Source organism: Rhodnius prolixus, unplaced genomic scaffold (genome assembly GCF_049639745.1).
Source record: "Rhodnius prolixus isolate KJV_2025 unplaced genomic scaffold, Rpr scaffold_1, whole genome shotgun sequence".
NCBI classification, from domain to species: domain Eukaryota; kingdom Metazoa; phylum Arthropoda; class Insecta; order Hemiptera; family Reduviidae; genus Rhodnius; species Rhodnius prolixus.
The window spans coordinates 44591505-44611090 of record NW_027411581.1 but is presented as its reverse complement, the minus strand read 5'-3'; the positions used below and the strand labels follow the sequence as shown (position 1 = coordinate 44611090).

General features: G+C 32.4%; 4 protein-coding genes across 18 annotated transcripts in view; 1 reads left to right on the top strand and 3 right to left on the bottom strand.

Annotated features, from left to right (window-relative positions):
• The window catches only part of LOC141460390 (PTS-dependent dihydroxyacetone kinase 1, dihydroxyacetone-binding subunit DhaK-like), a 35627-nt gene extending 31917 nt beyond the window's left edge, over positions 1–3710 (bottom strand). For 2 of the 7 annotated variants that reach the window (XM_074140357.1, XM_074140346.1), the window contains exon 1: positions 58–352. Coding sequence is in view for 2 of the 7 variants with exons in the window: in XM_074140336.1 (XP_073996437.1) it covers positions 1732–1764 (33 nt within the window). In the remaining 5 variants the exon portion in view is untranslated. Of the gene's footprint in view, positions 1–18; positions 353–379; positions 503–1731; positions 1885–2070; positions 2211–3406 lie in introns of those variants that run through there. The other 5 variants (XM_074140336.1, XM_074140325.1, XM_074140368.1 and 2 more) reach the window with 5 other exon arrangements.
• Positions 2067–5647, bottom strand: LOC141448571 (uncharacterized). The gene is made up of 4 exons (XM_074117014.1): positions 5477–5647; positions 4911–5070; positions 3852–4075; positions 2067–2210 (listed from the first exon to the last, which is right to left on the bottom strand). Exons 1-4 carry the CDS (start codon positions 5645–5647, stop codon positions 2067–2069), a joined length of 699 nt encoding a protein of 232 aa, XP_073973115.1.
• LOC141460448 (triokinase/FMN cyclase-like) lies at positions 5563–17660 on the bottom strand. Of its 2 annotated transcripts, XM_074140447.1 has the most exons (9): positions 17372–17660; positions 15635–15763; positions 13468–13531; positions 13045–13155; positions 10831–10919; positions 9885–9986; positions 9603–9803; positions 7491–7661; positions 5563–5706 (listed from the first exon to the last, which is right to left on the bottom strand). In XM_074140447.1, the coding sequence occupies exons 2-9, from the start codon at positions 15755–15757 to the stop codon at positions 5698–5700; spliced, it is 870 nt and encodes a 289-aa protein (XP_073996548.1). In that variant the 5' UTR covers positions 15758–15763; positions 17372–17660; the 3' UTR covers positions 5563–5697. The 2 variants fall into 2 exon arrangements, with proteins under 2 accessions (XP_073996548.1, XP_073996551.1); XM_074140450.1 differs by lacking the exon at positions 7491–7661 and having other exon boundaries at positions 17372–17659.
• in (inturned planar cell polarity protein) overlaps positions 15851–19586 on the top strand; it is a 19419-nt gene continuing 15683 nt past the window's right edge. For 5 of the 8 annotated variants that reach the window (XR_012461878.1, XM_074140275.1, XM_074140279.1 and 2 more), the window contains exons 1-2: positions 17746–18221; positions 18520–18671. Coding sequence is in view for 7 of the 8 variants with exons in the window: in XM_074140275.1 (XP_073996376.1) it covers positions 18607–18671 (65 nt within the window). In the remaining variant the exon portion in view is untranslated. Of the gene's footprint in view, positions 15972–16040; positions 16195–16229; positions 16404–17745; positions 18222–18318; positions 18409–18519; positions 18672–19586 lie in introns of those variants that run through there. The other 3 variants (XM_074140254.1, XM_074140262.1, XM_074140271.1) reach the window with 3 other exon arrangements.

The following is a 19586-nucleotide window of genomic DNA, read 5'->3' as shown; positions in this document are numbered from 1 at the left end:
TGAAATGTATGTATTTACTTCTGTCTAATAATACTTTGTATGGTAGTTGTTAATAACCTGTTTTATACTGCGCTGTCCTTCTTTACTTTACTGATAACAACTGATTAGGAATTTTATTTTTCCACCAACGAAATCATATCTATAAATGTATATTTAGAAGTTCTATCCAATTAATCTACAGTTTTCTTGAATTTTTAATACACATACATGTAGTTTGTAAAAGGTAGAAATTATATCTAGTTTCGTAATCTACATATAATATACACGGAACTATATGATTATATAATAACGGTATGATTATATTATATATAATCAGAACACATCAAAATAATAAAACCACTATTTCTTTTTCTTTTTTTTAAATTTAAATCATACACACATGATTATTAATTGCAGCACACTACACAAATTAAATTTAGATGCCTTCCTTAAGCGATAGAGTTTACCCCCACCTTGGAAAGAGAAAGCACTTTGAAATATTTCCCCACCTATGTCTCCTAGAGTTACGAGTTAGTGATAAATGGGTTAGATGGAGTCCACCTTCTAGCCTTTATTAATGCCCAATGCAATCGTTCTTTAGCGCACATTTCGTCACTGTTTCCAGTCTCTAGGACTTTTCAGAGGGCACCTTTTTGTATCATTGATAATTTGGATGAACATCTATCTGGCAGGAATTTTAAAATACCAGCCAGCCCGTGGCGAAAATAGGTTGTACATTTTTTGTGCAGCATTTAAGACACATCCTATCTGAATTTCTTGTCGTACATACCCAACGTACTAATATCGCGCAAGTTTCATTACAAATTTTATAAACAAACAATAGAATTTGTTTGGGATAATGAGAGGGAAAATTCTATTGATACGGCAGAAGCTTGCATGTTTTGTACTGTAGAATCTTTCCGTAAAAATAAAAATCTGGTGCGAATACGACTTACTCTTTCTACTGTTCTAACTTCTAACTCTCAAATTTTCTTCAAACTCTGAACGTTTGAGTCTTATCTTTCTAACCACTTTAGATGGAATGTACCCACCCTCTCTCAAAGAAATACCCTCAGCGACTCAGCAAAGGACCGGAAATTACCCTTTTGCGACGAGGAAGAGCTGAGGACGAGCGAAAGTCGCAATCAGTCCATGAAAATATGAAAGACATGGCGTAACAGAACGCGAAAACCGTCGAGACACGGAAGTGGATGTTGTTTGTAGTGCTACATTCCGTCGGTTACCGAGCATTCGCTCAGGATCCACTTAATAATTTTGTAATGAGTTGATTCGTAAAGAGGGCTTTCACAATGGCTTTGATTAACGCCTCCCAATGATACCTTCCACAACCAAGCCGCCAATGTTCTCTCAATCGTCTTATAAGCTATCAACATAAATAGGGAAGGAGAAGGACTATTGAAATGCAGATTTTCCAAATTCTCCAAATCAAATTCCAACATTATAGAAGAAAAAGACAAGCTCAATAAATATACCCACAAAGAAAGAATACTTTTATAAATAGAACCACTTACATACTCAGAATTTATACATTGTTGTTATAGTGAGGTTTGTTATTTGTTGACATTCGTTTCCGTAGCTAATTCTCTCAAATGCAGTTCAGCAATTGCATATTTCTTTTCGTTAATTGCAAACCAGAATTCGATCTAAGTGTTTTTTATTATTGACTGTAATATTCTAAGAAAAGACCTTTAAAAATGGCCAAAGATTTAAAATGAAAACAGATTTATTTACCAACAAAACTAACAAAAAAATTAAATCGGGCATTGATGATCTCCTTTGGGCAATAGTGCTTTGACAAGAGTCTTAAGTACAATTACAACGGCATAAGCTCCAGGATCAACATCAGTTACCTCTGATTTATCGACATATCTAGCCCGACCGACCCTGAAAATAAAGTAAAATACTATAAGTAAATCTACTCTTTGATTTATTTTAAAATGATTTACTTGTTCACTGTTCCATTGTAAATGACCAACTCTAATTAATAAAAATCGATTCTTCGATAGGTTCAAAAAAAATTTTTTTATTAAAATTATTATTCATAAAATTATTTCCTATGGTTTTACTTACCGGGCTACCATATTTTTGGTAGCCTCACATCCTTGGTTCGCTCTTTCGTAAGCAAGTTTTAAGGCAATAGGCCATGAATGGTCACCATTTTCTTTAAGATGTAACACGAATCCTTTGCATGCAGGAATTAAAGCATCTAACTGCAATTATAAGCGAAATTTAAATTGGGTGTTGAAAGGCACTTAACAGAACAAAAGAGAATAAATTAAGTATTGCCTGTGACAAGTAAAAACAAAAAAATATATAGCTAGGGTATCTAAAATTAAAATTTCATTCAAGACGGTTGATGTCGGTAATTCCTTTTTAGGAATAAATAAGTTAACGAAAACGAGGAATTTTTTTTCACCAAAAAAATAAAGGACCATTATCATATTAAAGTTAGTGAATGAACTTCAATTTTGAACCACTGTTTTATGTACGGCTCAAAATTTGCTTAATTTATTAAATTTTCATTTTTCAAGTAAACAAGTAAAATAATCCCATATTTTTTTCAAGCGGGGCATAATGTCCAACTACCAATTACGTGTCGTGGACGGGGCGGAAGCTCATACTTTACCATAAACAATTTTTTTATCAAATTAAAAGTAGTCATACGCGGGTTCGAACAGGGGATCTCCTAGTTACAAAGCCACGCTCTTGACCACTAGACCAACCCATAGCTATTAGCCCATACGTATTATACAAACTAAATAAGAGAAATAAAATCCTGCACGACATATGTTTCTAGCGAAAAATAATATTGCTAATACCAACTAAAAATATAAAATCAAAGAATGGAAAGTAAGCATGAAATACATATTTTTAAAAGGATTTTTCCTTTTTAGTAGTTCAAACATTTAGATAAGATTAGTTAGGGTTATCGAAGAGAAGTTAAAGTTTAAGCAAGAACTGGTTAATACAAAACAAGATAATCAGATAATTTTAAAGAATACTGGGAAAGGGAACAAGGCAAAAGAAAAAACATTATAATCGGAGGAATAAGTGACAAACCGAACAAAAAATGAATACGAAATATTGAAAGAATTAAGCGTTAATGTTCTGAATTTCGCGACTGAAAAGTTGCTTGGGAAGTAGGGACCCTATGGGTTACACAGCTCAATACTCCATGCACACTTTCCAGAACAGTGGCCGATTCATGTTGTCGCTGGTTATGTTTGGGCTGAATGCTTGGCGACAAATGTCAGTCGTTCGGCGAGAACCGGGGGCACCACGAGTAAGCAACCGAGCTAAAATACATTGGGCTGCGAGACAACTAATGGCAGAACGCCAATGATGTATGGCATTGGAAAAAAAAAAAAAAAATTCAGAACAGTACACATACATTTACACAACATACCACAATCCAAGAATTACTCTACAGGCAAGATCACTTGCAGTTGATAAACTAGGGTTTCGGCCCCATCCATAGTGACTATGTTGTTGACAGTAATAATTTGAGTCCCATCGTTTAACGTTGGTGCATGCTTCTTAAAATTAGTCGTAAATTGGTTTTGGCCATACGACTTTTTTGCCCTTTTCGTAATCCCTGGAAAATTCTGCATTTCTGTTGCAAATCTAGGTTATATGTTAAATAATCATAATCATGCGCACTCGTGGTACAACTATGTCTACGAAGTGCTTGTTTTATTAAGTCTAAAGAGTTCTTACAGTGATAACTTTAGGTCCTCAAAATAAAAACACGGAACGAAAAAATTGTGCCATTCAGAAGTAAGCTCAGCTGATCTCAGATCAAAACATATGCTTTATTACATAAAAAATTGATACTTCATTATTATACATACCAAAGTTCTGTCACCAACTTTAGCAGTACTATACTTTTGAATCATTTCTATGCCAGCCAACCAGCATGATTCCCATGAATTGCAATCTTTAGCAGCACCCATAAACAGTAACGAAAATATTGCTCCAGATGTACCTCCCATCAACGAATCTGATAATTTGGCTAGCATAGACAACGTTGAACCAACAAATCTAATTGGAAATTCATATAATTCTTGAAGGATACCTATAATAAATAATCTTATTAATAAAAGTAAAAATATAATAATTTCATCTTCATCTCTTCAACTTAAGGAAGGGATTAGCTGAGTAGTTAGCGAATACTGGATTCCAACTGGATCTAGCTGCTGGCCCATAGATTTTCTCTTTCTAGCAGCTACTTACAGTTCACTGTCCGGTGATGGTCTACGTTGTCCGGAGGCCGGCAGTGCACTGAAAAAAGCTCTGGGCGCCAATTACCTCAGATATTGACGCGCCTTAATAAAAAAACACTGCAATAAATAAATGATAATTATTGGGATTATGCTAGTTAAATAAATTAGAAACTGATTAACAAATAAACATTTACAAAACTATTTTAATGTATATTACATTATTAGTTCAGGAAATTAAATTTGAATTAAATTTAACTGAAAACAGAAGAGCAATCAATTTAAAAAGATAAATCACCTTCTAATTTTGTTTTATTATATAGAAGAAGAAAAAGTCTTAAAAAATTAACTTCATATCTTATAAATGTACAAGGATATCTTATAAATGCTTACCATTTATATTAATAAAGGAATTTCTTAAAGAAATAAAAATCAACTTGATTCACGCTCCCTAAGATAAATATTTCATATAAAGACAAATTACTTGGCCAAAGACCGTCATTAGAGTACTATATATATATACATATATATATATTTCTCTGCATATACGAATGCAAGAATTCATGTTAGAATTTTTATTTACAATATGCTTTTAGGAATGCACAATTATTTCTTATGTTATTTGTTAATAAAACATAGTTACTCAAAAATGTTATTATTCTTATTTTAGTAGAAATATTCTTATCCTACCTTCAGAAAAATGACGCAATGTAGTGCCACAGTCTCCATCACCCGCGAGTGCATCCAACTTATTCAATGTATCACATTCCTTCATTAAAGCTATGCTAATTGCGAGCAAACACTTTCGAAATATTTCACCATATTTTTCATTTAAAATCATTCCTTCCATCTAAAATATCAATAACAATAAAAAATATCAGTAGAGGTCAATGACGAATATTCTTACTTAAGGAAATATTATAGGATCGAAAAAGTAGATGAGATCAAATTGAAAGTGGTTTCTTGAGTCGAAGACGACTTATTCTGAACCTCACAGAGGGAGAGATTGTTTCAGTGTTCGGCGAATTTTGGCTTTGGAAGAGAATAAGGATGTTGGGACAAGAAAAAAAAATCGGTGCTAATGGTATAAGTATAAAGGTTCCTACAGATTTGCATTAGACACCTTCCAAGATTTCATGTCTTTTTTTCTTTGCCGTTGGCTCCACTCAAAAATCTAATACCATCAAGTTATCCCCATCCAATTAAGATGTAAGTCCAAAAACATCACTGTAATATAAAAAAATAAATTAAAATACCACGGGGACTGTATTGTCTATTTCAATTCGTTCTATCCTGGAAGGAAATTTTTCTATAACATGAGAGATTCTCTTGCCGGGCCAGCCAAACGCTTCGGTTTCTTCATCAAGATAATATAACCAATGTTCTTTCTTAGTAATATTTAAAATCGATATTTGAAATCCTTTCATATTGATGTTAGTAAATAGAGTTCCTGAATAGAGCCTGTCAATATTAATTTTCATGGCCTCTGGAAAAAATTAAAAAAGAAATAAATATAAATAACTTTTTTCTTAGGAATACATTAATAATAATAATAATAATAAAATTAATAATAATAATAATAAAATAGTATTTTCTACCTATTTTATCTTATTAAAACATCAGACTTCTACTTCACTGTTAACACTGACTGTAAGTGTCCAATTCGTCAGTAGAGTTCAGATATACACGTCACACAGAGCTGTTACTTTGTGAGCGCATTCTAGGTATTAGTGTGCCTTTGTTCCCTAGCCAAGATGTAACCTCAGATGATTTTTTATTTTATCGGAAGTCTTTGTTGAAGCTATTGTTGATGAACTGTGCAAAGGCAGATGTTAACTAATTGTTTACAATGGAGGATAACAGAGAATACCGAATTTCAAAACCCTGTATCGAATCTAAAATAATTGTTTAGGAGTAATTTTTAAAATAATCTACTAAGTTCTAAAGGATCCGGACCTCGTCCAGACATCCCTGTCTTTGGCCTATATTCTACATGGTCTAACACCTAATGAAATGAGGTCATCTTGGAGATCACCAAGCAAACGCAAGCGAGATCTCTTTCACTGGCGAGCTCCACTGGGCCGACTACAGATGAGGCACTCTGTTCTTCATTCTCTCCACATAACCTACCAGCGGAGGCGACCTTTCTTTATAAGTCACTATATCTTCTTCCTTGTATAGCTGGTACAATTTCAGAAAGATAACAGCTTTTAATATGTTGAACGGGATTTACTAAAAAAAAAAGAGTATTTCAAAGCTAACAAATTTTCGTTATTGCATTTTGGCAGAAGAGAGGCTGCACGTCAAATCCCACGAACATTTTAGAAAACATTACCTGAAAATGGTTCGTCCATTGCAAAAAAAAAAAAAGAAAAAAAAAGCTTGCAATGACGGATAAAAATCAACAGTTTATATTACTTTGATTGTTCTCACGAAAGAGCCACACTTAATTTCTGATTTTATTTTCGAGTAGTGTTAAAAATAAAAGTGCATGTTTTTACTTAATATAAATATTTAATACAAAGTAAGTGCTGGCAGCAACTACCAAATTTACTGTAGTAGACAAGGAAAAACTTAATTAAAAGAAGAGAAGCAGACAAGGCGCTCGAATAAATATTGCTGCAACATAGATACCATCAGCTTAACAAACCGAAGTAACAAACTGTTGCATATTTTAGAGGAACCTCTCTTAAAAAGAAAATGAAGCTGCCATTTCAAAACTCACGCTCTGAGTTTGTTTGTTTTTTTTTTGTAATAACTTAAAATTCAGTTTACAAAGAATGTTTCGAAAAATTTTCAAAGTGCCGGAAGTAGGCAAATCATGTGCGAAGAAGCGGATAACGGGGTGTAGAGAGTGAAACTGTGTTGGCGGAGAAATCTCCGACGAAATAAAACTCTAAGACACGCTCAATTTGTGAGAGCATCTGGCCTTTATATCACCTGAATGCCATCAGTGACAAGATTGCAGGGTTGAACAACTATATATGCAAAAGTTCTTTTGGCATAAATAATTATCTGTGAAGTTATATTGTTATGTATTTACTGACTCTCAAGTACAGACCAACCACTTAATTTACTAAGGGGCAGAGTTAAGAGAGGTCATTTTCAAGCCGGTAGACTTGATGAAGTTGTTAAAATTATTTTTATGCAACAACATCGTTCCATAAGCAAGTATGGTGAATTGAATAAAAATCAAGGAACACAATCATATAGAACGTTAAAAATTAAAGCAAATTTCTATTCTTAAAGGAAAGGAAACTATATACATACAAAAAAAATACCTATTTGGAGGCGTACTTCTCCAGAAATGATAAACATTTCCATTGGTGAAAGTGACCCTAAATTGTTTACAACTACCACAACATTTGATTTCTCTTCCAACATCAAACATGCCATAATTTGTATTAACATTTGTTTCACAGTATCTTTTAATGAAGACATCTAAAATAGAAAACAATAACAAAAAAAAAACTGCATCTTTCTTGATGTTCCCTTTCACATTAAGAATTATACTATAATTTTAAAATAAAATAGGTAAAATAAAAGCTATATATTTTCTCAAATCGCATCTGAGCGGTCAGAGAAGAGGCCCGCAAAGCTAGAAAAGTATTTCGGTACTGAGTTCGGTTCCCGATCAAGGCCTTGGATTTTATTTAATAGTTAATAAAAGGAATTTTCACTAAATAAAGTGTGTTTGCTTGTCGAATCATATAGATTGTACCATATATGTACATTCCCCCAAAAAAACACATTGGTATAAATTTTAACTACAACTGTATACTGTAGACTTGCAGTTGAATTTTTTTAGCCCGAGAGGATTTGGCATCTACTAGAATCCAATCATATCTCGTTTCATAGAACATATGTAAGCGAAATTGCCCCTCACAAATCTAATTTTGTGGTAACAGTTATATTTCATAGTCAGTACGAAACAAAAATAACATTCTTCTAAATTATTTAATTTAAATAAATGCAAGCTTTTTTTGAAGTGAATACGTCTTTAAATTTGAATCATATGGTAGCAATCCAAAATGCTAATGATAACAAAATCGGGGGATACAGTTTGGCATTATAGTTTCGAATCTATCGTCTACATCCAAAATTAAATTAGACCACTGGATAGCCAAAGGACCAAAGAATTCATTACGATAAGCGAGCACTGTGACGCATCGCGCGCGGAGGAGGGGGAAGCGCCGCCATTTTGAAATCATTTTGCTGCGTATTGAGATTTGCTAATGGTATAACTTTTGACTCGGAGAAGCTACGATGTTCGTTTAAGTTTTAATCGTCAGCTGTCATCACAATTTATCGATTGTATATAAAACATTAGTGTAAAATAGTGACAGTGAATATAATAATAATAAGGTGTTAGAATAAAAAAATATCAAAAATATATAATGTCGGCCTATACGCGTCGAAAAGCCAAAACCAAATACAGAGATCGTATACGGTTGGAAAGGGCTTCTCAAGAACAATCGAATGGTAATAATAAAACACCATATGACCGAATCAAGCTGTGCCGGGAACGTAAAAGAATGAATGCGGCCGAGCGGATCAACGACGGTGTCAATACATCTGCAGCTGGGGCGGTTGAAATTATGCAAGTGGACGATGAAATCGCTTCTACATCGACAACGGACTGTATAGCCATAGATTGTGTTCGATCGTCGATTATGAAGACACATTTTCGTATCACAGACCTATAATTAATAAAGTTATATGTAACACAGTAATTATTTGTTTCCTTGATTTAATCCTAAATACATAAATAAAAATATTTTATATTAAAAATTTAACCCGTTACGTAAACGTATTCACGAACAACACACGGCCGTGTCCATGATACAGCCACATTTTTTTTTTTTTTTTATTGTTCGAACAACTTATTTTACTTGGTCATGGTTGCAAAATTCTGTTTTCTTTTTCTTTTGAAATAAAAGTTAACAGGAGATCCGACCACTATATGAAACAAAAGTAATACTTAAAAAAGGACATTTCAAGAAAAATATGCAGTGAACAATTCTCTTACTATTTCTCAAAGTTCTAACTTAAAAAAATCCTTCAAACTCGGAATATTTGAACCATATTTAATTCTTATTAAAATTATTTTTTGTAAAGCCGTAATTAATAGTAACTACAGAGAATAAAAGACTATTCTAACCCCTCTCCAAGAACTAGTTTTTAAACCGATTTTTCTAGAAAAATAATGAAAATCGTTATAAATTTACACATAATAACAAGTTCACTCTCTAAAAGATATTCCACTAAGTCTTGGTAAAATATTAGAATTATTAATTATTTGATAAATTAAAGCTAGTAATTTTTAAATTAAAAATTTAATTGAATTAAATATCAAATGGCGATTTTAAATTTAGGTCTTACTTGTGAAGAAGTAATTTCAGGTTCACCATGAATGTCAAGACCAAATTCAGTTCCTTGTTTTTCGATAAAAAACATTGGTTCAGGAGATCCAGGCAGAGTTTTGCAGTAAACGCCATACGTACCCAAACGACAATTTAAGCAACGACCAACCGTTACTAATTCATCTATGCTTTTTCCTTCTTTAGAAAGGCCTCCTAATATCTGAGAAATTCAAATTTAATAAATATATTTTACAGTTAAAGTAGATCTATAAAAATAATTTTATATAATAAAGCAAGAAACCTTGGCCACTAAAACAAAGCCAACCATTCCTCTTCTCGCAGTTAGATCCATTACTTCTGTGCCATACGTTGCAACATCATCTGAAATTATAACGCACTCAACCTAAAACCAAATGAAATTATATGTTATTGCTTCTAGGATTTCTTTACATTCTATAACAATAGCTATACAAATGCGCTTTCCGGCATGATCACAATATTATTGAATTGCAAAAAGGAAGTGTGTAAAAAAACAAGAGGTCGTCTAGGCGTAATAGCCTTTCCCACAATTGTAAAAGAAACTAGGTATTACCCTATGCTACGCTTGGAAGTAAATTATCCTGAGCAAGAAACCAAGCCAAGCAAGAAAAAGAATTCATCAGAAACAAGTGGTTATCTGGTACTGGCAAAAAAGTCAAGGAGGTTTTCGAAGGAGGGAATAAGTGGTGCACAAACTTTGGCTCGCTCTGTGGAACATATCCAAGAGAATTGCTGTGTTTCTTGTTGAATTCGGCGTTGACCGAAGGTATCTACCAGAAATATAAGTAAACTCATTAGAAATTATTTAAAAACATATATGCAGACGCTGGTTATTGCAGCTGTGTAAGTGGAGCTTTTATAAATCTATTTTTGCCTATTTTCTAACATTATCGTATTCCTGATTTTTTTTATATATATATATAAGATTTCTCTTTTTATTTTTTAATAATCAAACTATACATAATTCTCAAAATTAGTTTAGCTATTAATGTGTACTGTGTTTCACTTGCAGCTCACTTGATGCTTATTCATTAACAATGTTTTTCTCATGTCCTAATTTTTAAATTTTCACAAATTGAATCACATTTAGGGCTATTAAGGAAAACCAATAACTTTTAATAAAAAATTTAATATTTTTTATGAAACAAGTTCACTTTTATGGTTTTCTTCCTCACCATTGTCTGTAAATATATTAAAATGAAAATTACTTTGTAGCCCTTTGTTCTGGCCGTTTCCATTGCACAAGCAAAGTTTAATACGTCGCCAGCATAATTTAATATTAGCAATAGTACTCCTCCTGGAAATATTTAAAAAAACAAAAAATTTAGCACAATGGCTCAAATTTGAATTTGTTTATGAAAATTCATATATTTATAAAATAAAAAACTATTTCTATATTAGATATTTCATTAAGCCAATTTTCATTCAGTTGATAAAAGTATTTCAAAACTTTAATACAGTAATTAGCAGAAAAATACGAGTTATATGGTTCGTAGCATTTAATGATTCAGAGTTCAATTTCTAATAGGTAATTACAAAATACTGTTCTTGTTTATGTTTAATACATTCTCTTATTGCAAGTAAAACGATGTTTTGCGATCATGTTACATTTCTGTTCTGAAGTTTCACTGGAAATGTTTGTTTTAAGTTGCCTTCAATTCCTAATAGTAAAAAAGTGGTCTTAACGATGCCTGAAAGTGTGTGTGATGGATCTTTATTTGTATGCATGTTCTCCTCCCTCAATTATATAGAACCCTATTAAAGGAGAATATATTTTTCATATATTAAATATACAACTATGTATAACTATTACTAACTCTTGTTCTTTATGCAATGTTATATACATAAATAAAACCGGTAGTTGGACGTTAAGCCCTGCCTAAAAAAATAGGCGATTATTTTACTATACATGGATATATCAATTTTGAATTAACAAATTAAGCAGAACACACACGAATAAACATCTATAAGATTGGCATAATTGTAAGCAAAGTGCTTTTAATCTGAACAACCTTGCAATAAGAATAGAGAATTGAAATCTATATTTTTAATGAATTGACAAAATCCACGTAAGTCTGTCGAAATTAATCGGTGTGAAGCCAGCCAAAATCCAAATCAGATCGCTAGTACATTTTTTTTTTTTGCGCTCTCTACTAGTACAGCAGAGGACAGGAGAGCAGGAGAGAAATAGATGGGCGTCCGTTTTTTACGTTGTAAATGTGATCTTATTGACGATGCCTAGATAATATTTGGGTTTGCTTGAAACAAACCTTCAAGTTGGATGTTGGCCTGTATTTGACACTTGGCAGTAACTTCTTGTTTAGAGACCCAGTCTTGGACTCTTACTACCTCTAATTCCACTTTTTCAGAGCTTATTTTGAAATAGGATCTATGGGTTTAATGTTCGCTCCTTCAGAAACTTTATTTGTTTGCCTCTTTCCTGCTTTTACTGAGAAACCCGTAAGTAGCCCTTTACCCATGAGAAATAAACTTGAATACTTTGTTCTTCGAAAATTTATTCACTGTCTTCCTCATGGACTCCATTAATAAGATAATGGTTTCGGTGTCTCTACAGCCATAAGAGGTTCGCCATAATGTTACTCTAGGCAACAAATGTGGATTCCCATTACATATTCTGCTCACATCACTTCAGTGCCTTGTCTAAAGTCAATGATTTAGCATGATTGTTTGAGTAGTAGATTACATCTGGTTATTCTGGAGCACCACGAAAACTGCTACCGTGTGATCGGACTGTTTTATTTTTTCATATTGCGTCAACTGCCTCAGCTTGGGGGATAAAGCCATATTGTTTTTTGTTAAGATAATATGGTGAGAAGGTGAGGATGTTTGTGTGTATAAGTGTGTTTGTATGTGTAAGATGTATGTGTATGTCTGCCTTAAATTCTCAAGAAAGAAAAAATATAGGTACCCAATTTTATTGATATTTACATTTTCATGGTGTCCAAAAGGAATTATAGGAACATTCCATGCCAGTATAAAAAGCGAATCTGGAACATGAGGATTCTACTCTGAGATTCTACATGAGAAAAAATAACTACTCTTAATTGTTGCTTCTTGGTAACTTGTCCGCAATTTAGCCTTTACAATTATAGGCCTATAGTCTAAAAGCTGAAAATTTCTGTTTCGCAAAAAATTCTCGAAATAGTCCAGTTTAAAAAAAATATTAGGTATCTGTTTTAGGCCTCCCCTCTAAAGTGTCCTTATAAGTGTAATATGTGGTAGGACTCACTGTTTAAAAAAATTCACAAAAATTATATGAATTGCCAAAATTTCGAGTTTAAAGTAAAACTCTTGAATGTTTCTTTTTAGCATTATGAATAAAAAGAAGCATTAGTTAGTCTAACTAAAGAAACATCATTATTAAATGCCAACAAAGAATAAATTTTATGTGCAATACTTGCCTTTATTTAATTTAGTTACACTCTGTATTGTAGCTAAAATATTAGCTGCTGGCGGAGGTGAGAACATTTTTCCAGCTATACAAGCAGTTAGCATTCCTTCGCCAACAAATCCTATAAATAATACTTCAGTAAAAAAATAATAATAATAACAATAAGATTTAAAAATTTTAAGTCCATTTTTTTTATTTTTTTTATTATTAATTTTTTTTTTTCTAACTCTGGAATCCAAGAGAATTCCTATAGCTTTAAATCACATTAGATCTCGAAAAACAAAATTGAAACAATTTTTTAGTAGTGTACATAAATTTAAACTAATTTGCATTGATTTAAAAAAGGCAAATAAATTAAATTGTTTAATTTAGATAAACATAAAAATAATTGTAATATAGAATGGTAAAGGATGTTTCAAAATGAAGATAGTACCTGCTGGAAATGGCTCATGGCCTGATGTTCCTCCTGACAGTAACGCAACTCGATATTTCCTTTCCTAAAACATAATCGTCTCTAAATGTTTTCATTAATACTATTATTATTATTATTTAAAAAAATTTAAATTTGATAGTAGCCCCTCAGCTAATATTTAATATTTATACATATGTGCCACATTTAGTATACATAGTACAGTGTGAATACTCAAGAGATTCCTTCCAGAAAAAATTCTCAAGACCCTTAATTAATATTGAAAAAATGTACTTTTTCCATCATTGTATGCTTTGAAAAAACGATCATTACTGAAATAGTACTTTATAGGACCTCCTTCGCCCTTTCAGAATAGTTTTTTAAAAAATGCATAGATACACTATGTGTGAAACATAAGTTTAAAATAGAAGAAAAATAAGGATACATGAAGAAGATATAAGTATACAGATAAACATTGTCTAAATGATATCATGAAATCATCGGTCCGAAGTGAGTCTCGTGTGGTACAATTCCATTTATTTTATTTTTGTGTGTAGAAATAATATGGATAACTTCTTTTTGGATTTTAAAACATACGTAATGAACAAACACTCTTTTTTTGAGATGTGTGGACATGACCTAAATGATCACGCGAACAAAATTAAAATCGCTTGAATATTACTTATTTTACGATTTATTCCAAATAATTTACAGAAAAAAAAGAAGAAGTTTTTACGTTTCGAATAAAGTAAATTTCATCTATTATAACAATTTTTTCATGCTTTCGTAACTACATTCGGTTATATTATTATAAATACTCGTATTTGTGATCCGATTCTCTTTAAAGAAATCCTTTTTAATTGTCTGGAATTATTATAATTTTTCTTAGCTTAGGTACAATAGTTTGCACTAAAATGTACTATTGGAAACATGGTTGTGTCCTTAGTGCTTGAAATCAAGGAAAAATATGCGCGCTTCGTACAAATCATTAACTTTTAAATTCAAATTTTAACTTTATAATATTTCTGATTCTTAATGTGACATTTGAAATCCTTCAATAGCAAATTTTCTTTGCTAGTTCAAATTTGCTTTGAACTTTCTTTAGAACCAGTTTTTAACTAGAAAACTGTTTTGTGTAACTCAACCAACTCGCACAGCCACGACCTGAAAAAGACAATATATTTGTCGAAACGTTGGCAAAAAGACGAGTTGTTGTTTTTATTTGGACCGATTCCTCGCCAATTTGAATTCTTAATATTTTAAAAACTAATATAACAAATTATTCAATATAATATGGATTTACGAATCAGAACTTTGTGGGACAGCCGAACATGCAAACTTTAGCGCATCAATCTCCTTAATCCTACATACTCCCTGTCAATGCTCCCTTCTACGTCTCTAACCGCACTATTCTCAAGTTGTTGTGAGTACAACAAAATACAACTATCACATTTTATTAATCACATTAAACATAATTTGAAATAAGATTTAGAGCCTTCTGCCAAATTCAAAATTCAAAAATAATTATTATAAAGAAAAAAATTAATTTATTAACTCAAAAATGAATTAGAAACGATTAGCTCCATTAAAATTTGTACAATATATAAAGAAATTTGCAAAAATTCTCTTTGTAAGTGAGTTTAGATTCTTATAAATGCGATAAGTTTGTTAAGAAATTTATTTTTTGTTTATAACAGAAATATTTGTTGAATATACAATTCCTAAAATAAAGGGTACTCACTTTGCTTGAATAGCGTAAAACAAAATATGCCATAATTCTTATTTGCCATTATATGCAGAGCCGGAGTCAGCCCCCGGCTTACTCAGGCAAGTGCCGGGGTCCACATCGCTTTTAGGGGCCCCTGGCACTTGCTCCACCCCCAGAATGGACCTAGAAGGAGCGATTAAAGCGAATCAAGAAGTTGAATCAACTAAGCAACAAGTTACATGGTTTTAAACAGAATGACTAACAAAAAAGACAGAATAGCGATCGGGGGCGTGGCCTATTTATTTAGATGGTTTTATTTCTGTTAATTTTCAATCTAGTTGGCTGTCTCCATATGATTTGCTGCAAAAAGGGGTCCGCTGAGACTCTGCCGCCCAAGGACCCTCAAAAACCTGGAGCCGGCCCTGATTATGTGCAAATATGTTTAATTCACAGGGAGTTTGTTTGCAATAAATCTTTACTCACCCTGTTAATCATCACAATTCTAAGACGAGAATCAATAAACAGCCCAGGATAAGTTCCAGCTATAGCTTCCAGCATTTCCTTCTCCACCTCGTTTTTGTCGTGTACTTGCAGCTTTGTGCACATTATTTTCTATAATTAAAAAAAATTTAACAACTAATGAAAATTAACTAAAAACTATTAATTATAATTTATTTGGTCTAAAAATATTCATATGTAATAACACCTAGCAACACATCAAATTGTTGTCTTGTTCATTAGAATTACTTTCTTTTCAAGAAATTTTAACCCTTTGGTTGGAGCTAACTTTATTATTCAACAAAATATTTATTGAAATCCTGTAAGCATTGCTTATTATAATTAATGTAATCCCCACTTTCACAATATAATGTTTTCCTTCGAATTTAAGGTGCATTAACTCTTAAGGTCACTGTCGCCCGGATCTTTCTCCCTACAACGTTGGCCTTCTGACAGTGTTTTATCCTTGCTGATAACATTGTCTATTGCCGTAGGTGAATTGGAGCAATTCAGTCAACTATACCGAACGCTGAGAACTTCTATGAGTAAGTACGGGGCTATCCTCTTATCAACCCCGGAACAATCAGTTGCTCAGTTAGAGTAAAACGTCGTCTCATCTCAAAAATCTTTTGCTAACCTAAACAAAATTAATTTAAAATTGTTGTTTATTAATTTGAAGTTACAATTCCAAGTTGTAAAAAATTGTGGTGTTGTCGAGTAAATGATAAAACAAAATCCTATTTGAAGTTTTTCTGTGAGTAATATTTTACGGTACATTTAATAACTTTTTTGGTTAAAGACACGTTTATTTAAATCAATCATTCCTTGTCTTAGTTCAGCTAGATATGTAATTCCGGCTCGATTCTCATGACCTACAAATGTTTAGAAATGGTAGAATTTGACATTATTTTAGAATGTTTGAATTTAGATAGAACTTATCTTACTCTAAGACTCATGAATTAATGCTAATTTTTTGTTGAGTATAAGTGAGTGCAGCCGCTTAATCTTGATATAGTTACAATTCCATTTTATGTAGAATATTAATCGAAAAGTCTCACACATCTTTTTATGCGAGCTTATCCCTTAAAACGTCTTCTAGGTGCGCCTTTGTTCCCTAGAAACTTTCAGAGCAAGATAAAATAAATCCTTAATTGCTTCTCTGGTTTTCTATGCAACTAATGAATTTTAAGGGACAGTATCACTAACACGACCTTTCCAAGTTATCGTGCTAAATAGCGCATCTTGTTTCCCGTTTTAATATCTTTTTTTAATATAATGGTCATCATATTTTATAGGGCAAGCAGCCTACTCAGAGCGCTGCCGGAATTCTGTCAGTATTATTTCGTTACATGTCACTTAGTAATTACAATCTAAAAACGAGAGAATTCATTGTATCATTGAGCAAGAGATGATCCTAAGGACAGTCAACCGGATTCGAACCCTGTATTACCACGACCTGAGTCGCAGTGCTCTACCACTGAGCTAAAACCTTTTCTTTCATAATTATTATATTTCAAAGGCGTCACGGTAGCCGAGACCTGCAAAGCTAATATTTATTGTGGTACGTACTGGTTCGATCCCGGTCTAAGCCTTGGATTTTATCTAATGGTTAATATGAGAAATTTAATAGTAAAGTATGTTTGCTAATCGTCTCTGTCCACGACACCTAATTTGGTAGTTGGACGTAAAGCCGGCCAGAAAAAAAGGCATTACTTTACTTACTTTTTATTAAATTTCAATGGCTAATTTTTTTCATATTAACGCTTTTATTTATTAGGATTTGCACTGTAGTTATAAAATATTACACATTACACTTCCGATACGAATTTGTATTCAAACCATTTTTATAGACCCATTCAACAAATAAGTTCAAAATTATAGTGAATCAAGTTCATTTAAAAATTAGAAAGAATCAGCTATCGATTTAACATTTTCTTTAAAAAAGAAGCAAGAAATTTATAAGAAATAAACATCAACAAAATAATTCATATAAACATTTGAATGATTTCTAACTCACCGTAAACAACAGAAATGATTGTCAATATAAGGATTAAAATAATCGATTTTTTAAATTTACTAATACTTCAGCTTGTTCTCCATGTACATGTACTGATCGGTGTAACCAGCGAAGGAACCTTTTGAATTTGGAATGTTTATTCATGCTTCTTTTCTTTACACTTAGTTTGAGTTGAATAGATTTTCCTCTGCAAATTGCTTGCACAACTGATTAGAAATTGTAACATAATGCTGCATTGAATGTATTGACCATGAGCCAAGAATATCGTAGTTTCACTTGCTCAAAATTGGCTGTCAACCGTTAAAATTAAAGAGTACTTTGTTAAATGCTTGTGAACTCTCGCTATCTTGTTTAGAATGATTAAATACATGGTTATTTCTGCAGCAGTTTCTATGTTAGGAAAGCTGAAAACTTGCAGTATACTTATTTAGTGATTCGGGATTTTGTATTGCGTGAGAATTTGGTGCTCTTACTGTGCTTTTAGCAAAGTTGACTTCCCTATCAGGCAATTTGTTACTCAGTAAAATGATAAATCAAAGTGAAGGAAAATTTGAGGTATGTTACTTTAAAAGAATAGATTCAATTTGTATATACAAAAATACCAAATAAAGTTTTTTATTTATACACAAATTATTATTGTTATTGATTAAAGCCGCAAAACGCGAGGGATCTGAGCTTCTGAAAGCTCTTATCCCAATCCCTTCTTCAAGAATACGTTCAAAAAGTCAGCGCTATTTATTAGGTCTGTTAATTTGAACTTATGTGTACAATGTACATGTAATAATTATCATAAATCAGCAATGTCAGAAATCTAAAAAATGTTGGAATTATTGATACTAGAATTATTATTTAGATGCTGCAGTTAATCATGAAACTCTTTGAATAAATATTGCTGAGGCAATTCTTTGCAAGTAGCTTCTTAAGTATTCAGGGCAACCAGATGGAGTTAGACAAAAGGAGAAACTGGTATTATTACTCCGAGAGCGAAAGTTCGTCTGAAGAAAGGTAAGCATTCGTCCCTTCTTTTAACGTTTTTTGTTATTAATTGATTCTCAATGAAATGGTATTTAAAAAATCAATAGCATTAAATATTAATATGAAAAAAATATGAGACATGCCTGATTCTGTTAACAAGTGATTCAGGACTGCTTTGTCAATTTCTTTTTAATATTAAATTTTATAACTCCCAAAGGGATTAAATATTTCAAATGTTTGTAAAATGTGAATGGGCAGTTTTTTAATATCGGCCAAATAGCATTAGATTGTACCGCAACGTATTCGTTTAAAGGAGATGACTGATCACTAAAACGGTAATAATAAGAAATTATAATATTTTATTTAATATTTATATGTATCTGAAGAATACATGTTTGTATAATATACTAACAAACTAATTCCTTTCAGCTGCAACCCATTGATGGGTCCTGGCCTGCTCAAGAATTCCACCCCTTATCTCACTATCCCTAGCTGCGATCCACCTTCTTCGCTGTCTTATATCAGTCGCAGCACTAATTTTCGGCTTGACAATTTTCACTTCCAAATATAACCTTACCAATTCCTCGTTGTGATGTAAATTCCTCTGTTCATTTTTCATTCATCCTTGATATCTTTCTTTCAAAGACGAATGGCTTATGCTCCGTCCCTTTGGTCATGATCCATGGTTCAGCTCCAACGTGAGTACAGGGTCTATTAGCTTTTCATATACCGCACGAGTCCATGATAGCATTAATTGGCGGCTAGGAGCGTCTGATTCCTCTGTTTTACTTCATCATCCGCCGTTATTACAGAACCCTTTCGAAGTTATATTCGTTGACCTGGATACATGAGCTATGTTGTACGATACTTGCCAACCCCAATTTCAAGGAAGCGAGCTCATGGAAGGGAGTCTCCTTGTCTTAAGCCTCGATCACATTTAAATTT

What these genes read in the sequence shown, in the direction of transcription:
- LOC141448571 (XM_074117014.1), bottom strand. Translation starts at nt 5,647, where the DNA reads ATGAAAGGATTTCAAATATCGATTTTAAATATTACTAAGAAAGAACAT. An exon ending in ATTGCGTCATTTTTCTGAAG is followed by an intron (nt 4,076 to 4,910) that starts GTAGGATAAGAA and finishes TATTTATTATAG; the next exon opens with GTATCCTTCAAGAATTATAT. An exon ending in AAGTTGGTGACAGAACTTTG is followed by an intron (nt 2,211 to 3,851) that starts GTATGTATAATA and finishes TTATAATTGCAG; the next exon opens with TTAGATGCTTTAATTCCTGC.
- LOC141460448 (XM_074140447.1), bottom strand. Translation starts at nt 15,757, where the DNA reads ATGTGCACAAAGCTGCAAGTACACGACAAAAACGAGGTGGAGAAGGAA. An exon ending in TGTAACTAAATTAAATAAAG is followed by an intron (nt 10,920 to 13,044) that starts GCAAGTATTGCA and finishes AAATATTTCCAG; the next exon opens with GAGGAGTACTATTGCTAATA. An exon ending in GCTTTGTTTTAGTGGCCAAG is followed by an intron (nt 9,804 to 9,884) that starts GTTTCTTGCTTT and finishes TGAATTTCTCAG; the next exon opens with ATATTAGGAGGCCTTTCTAA.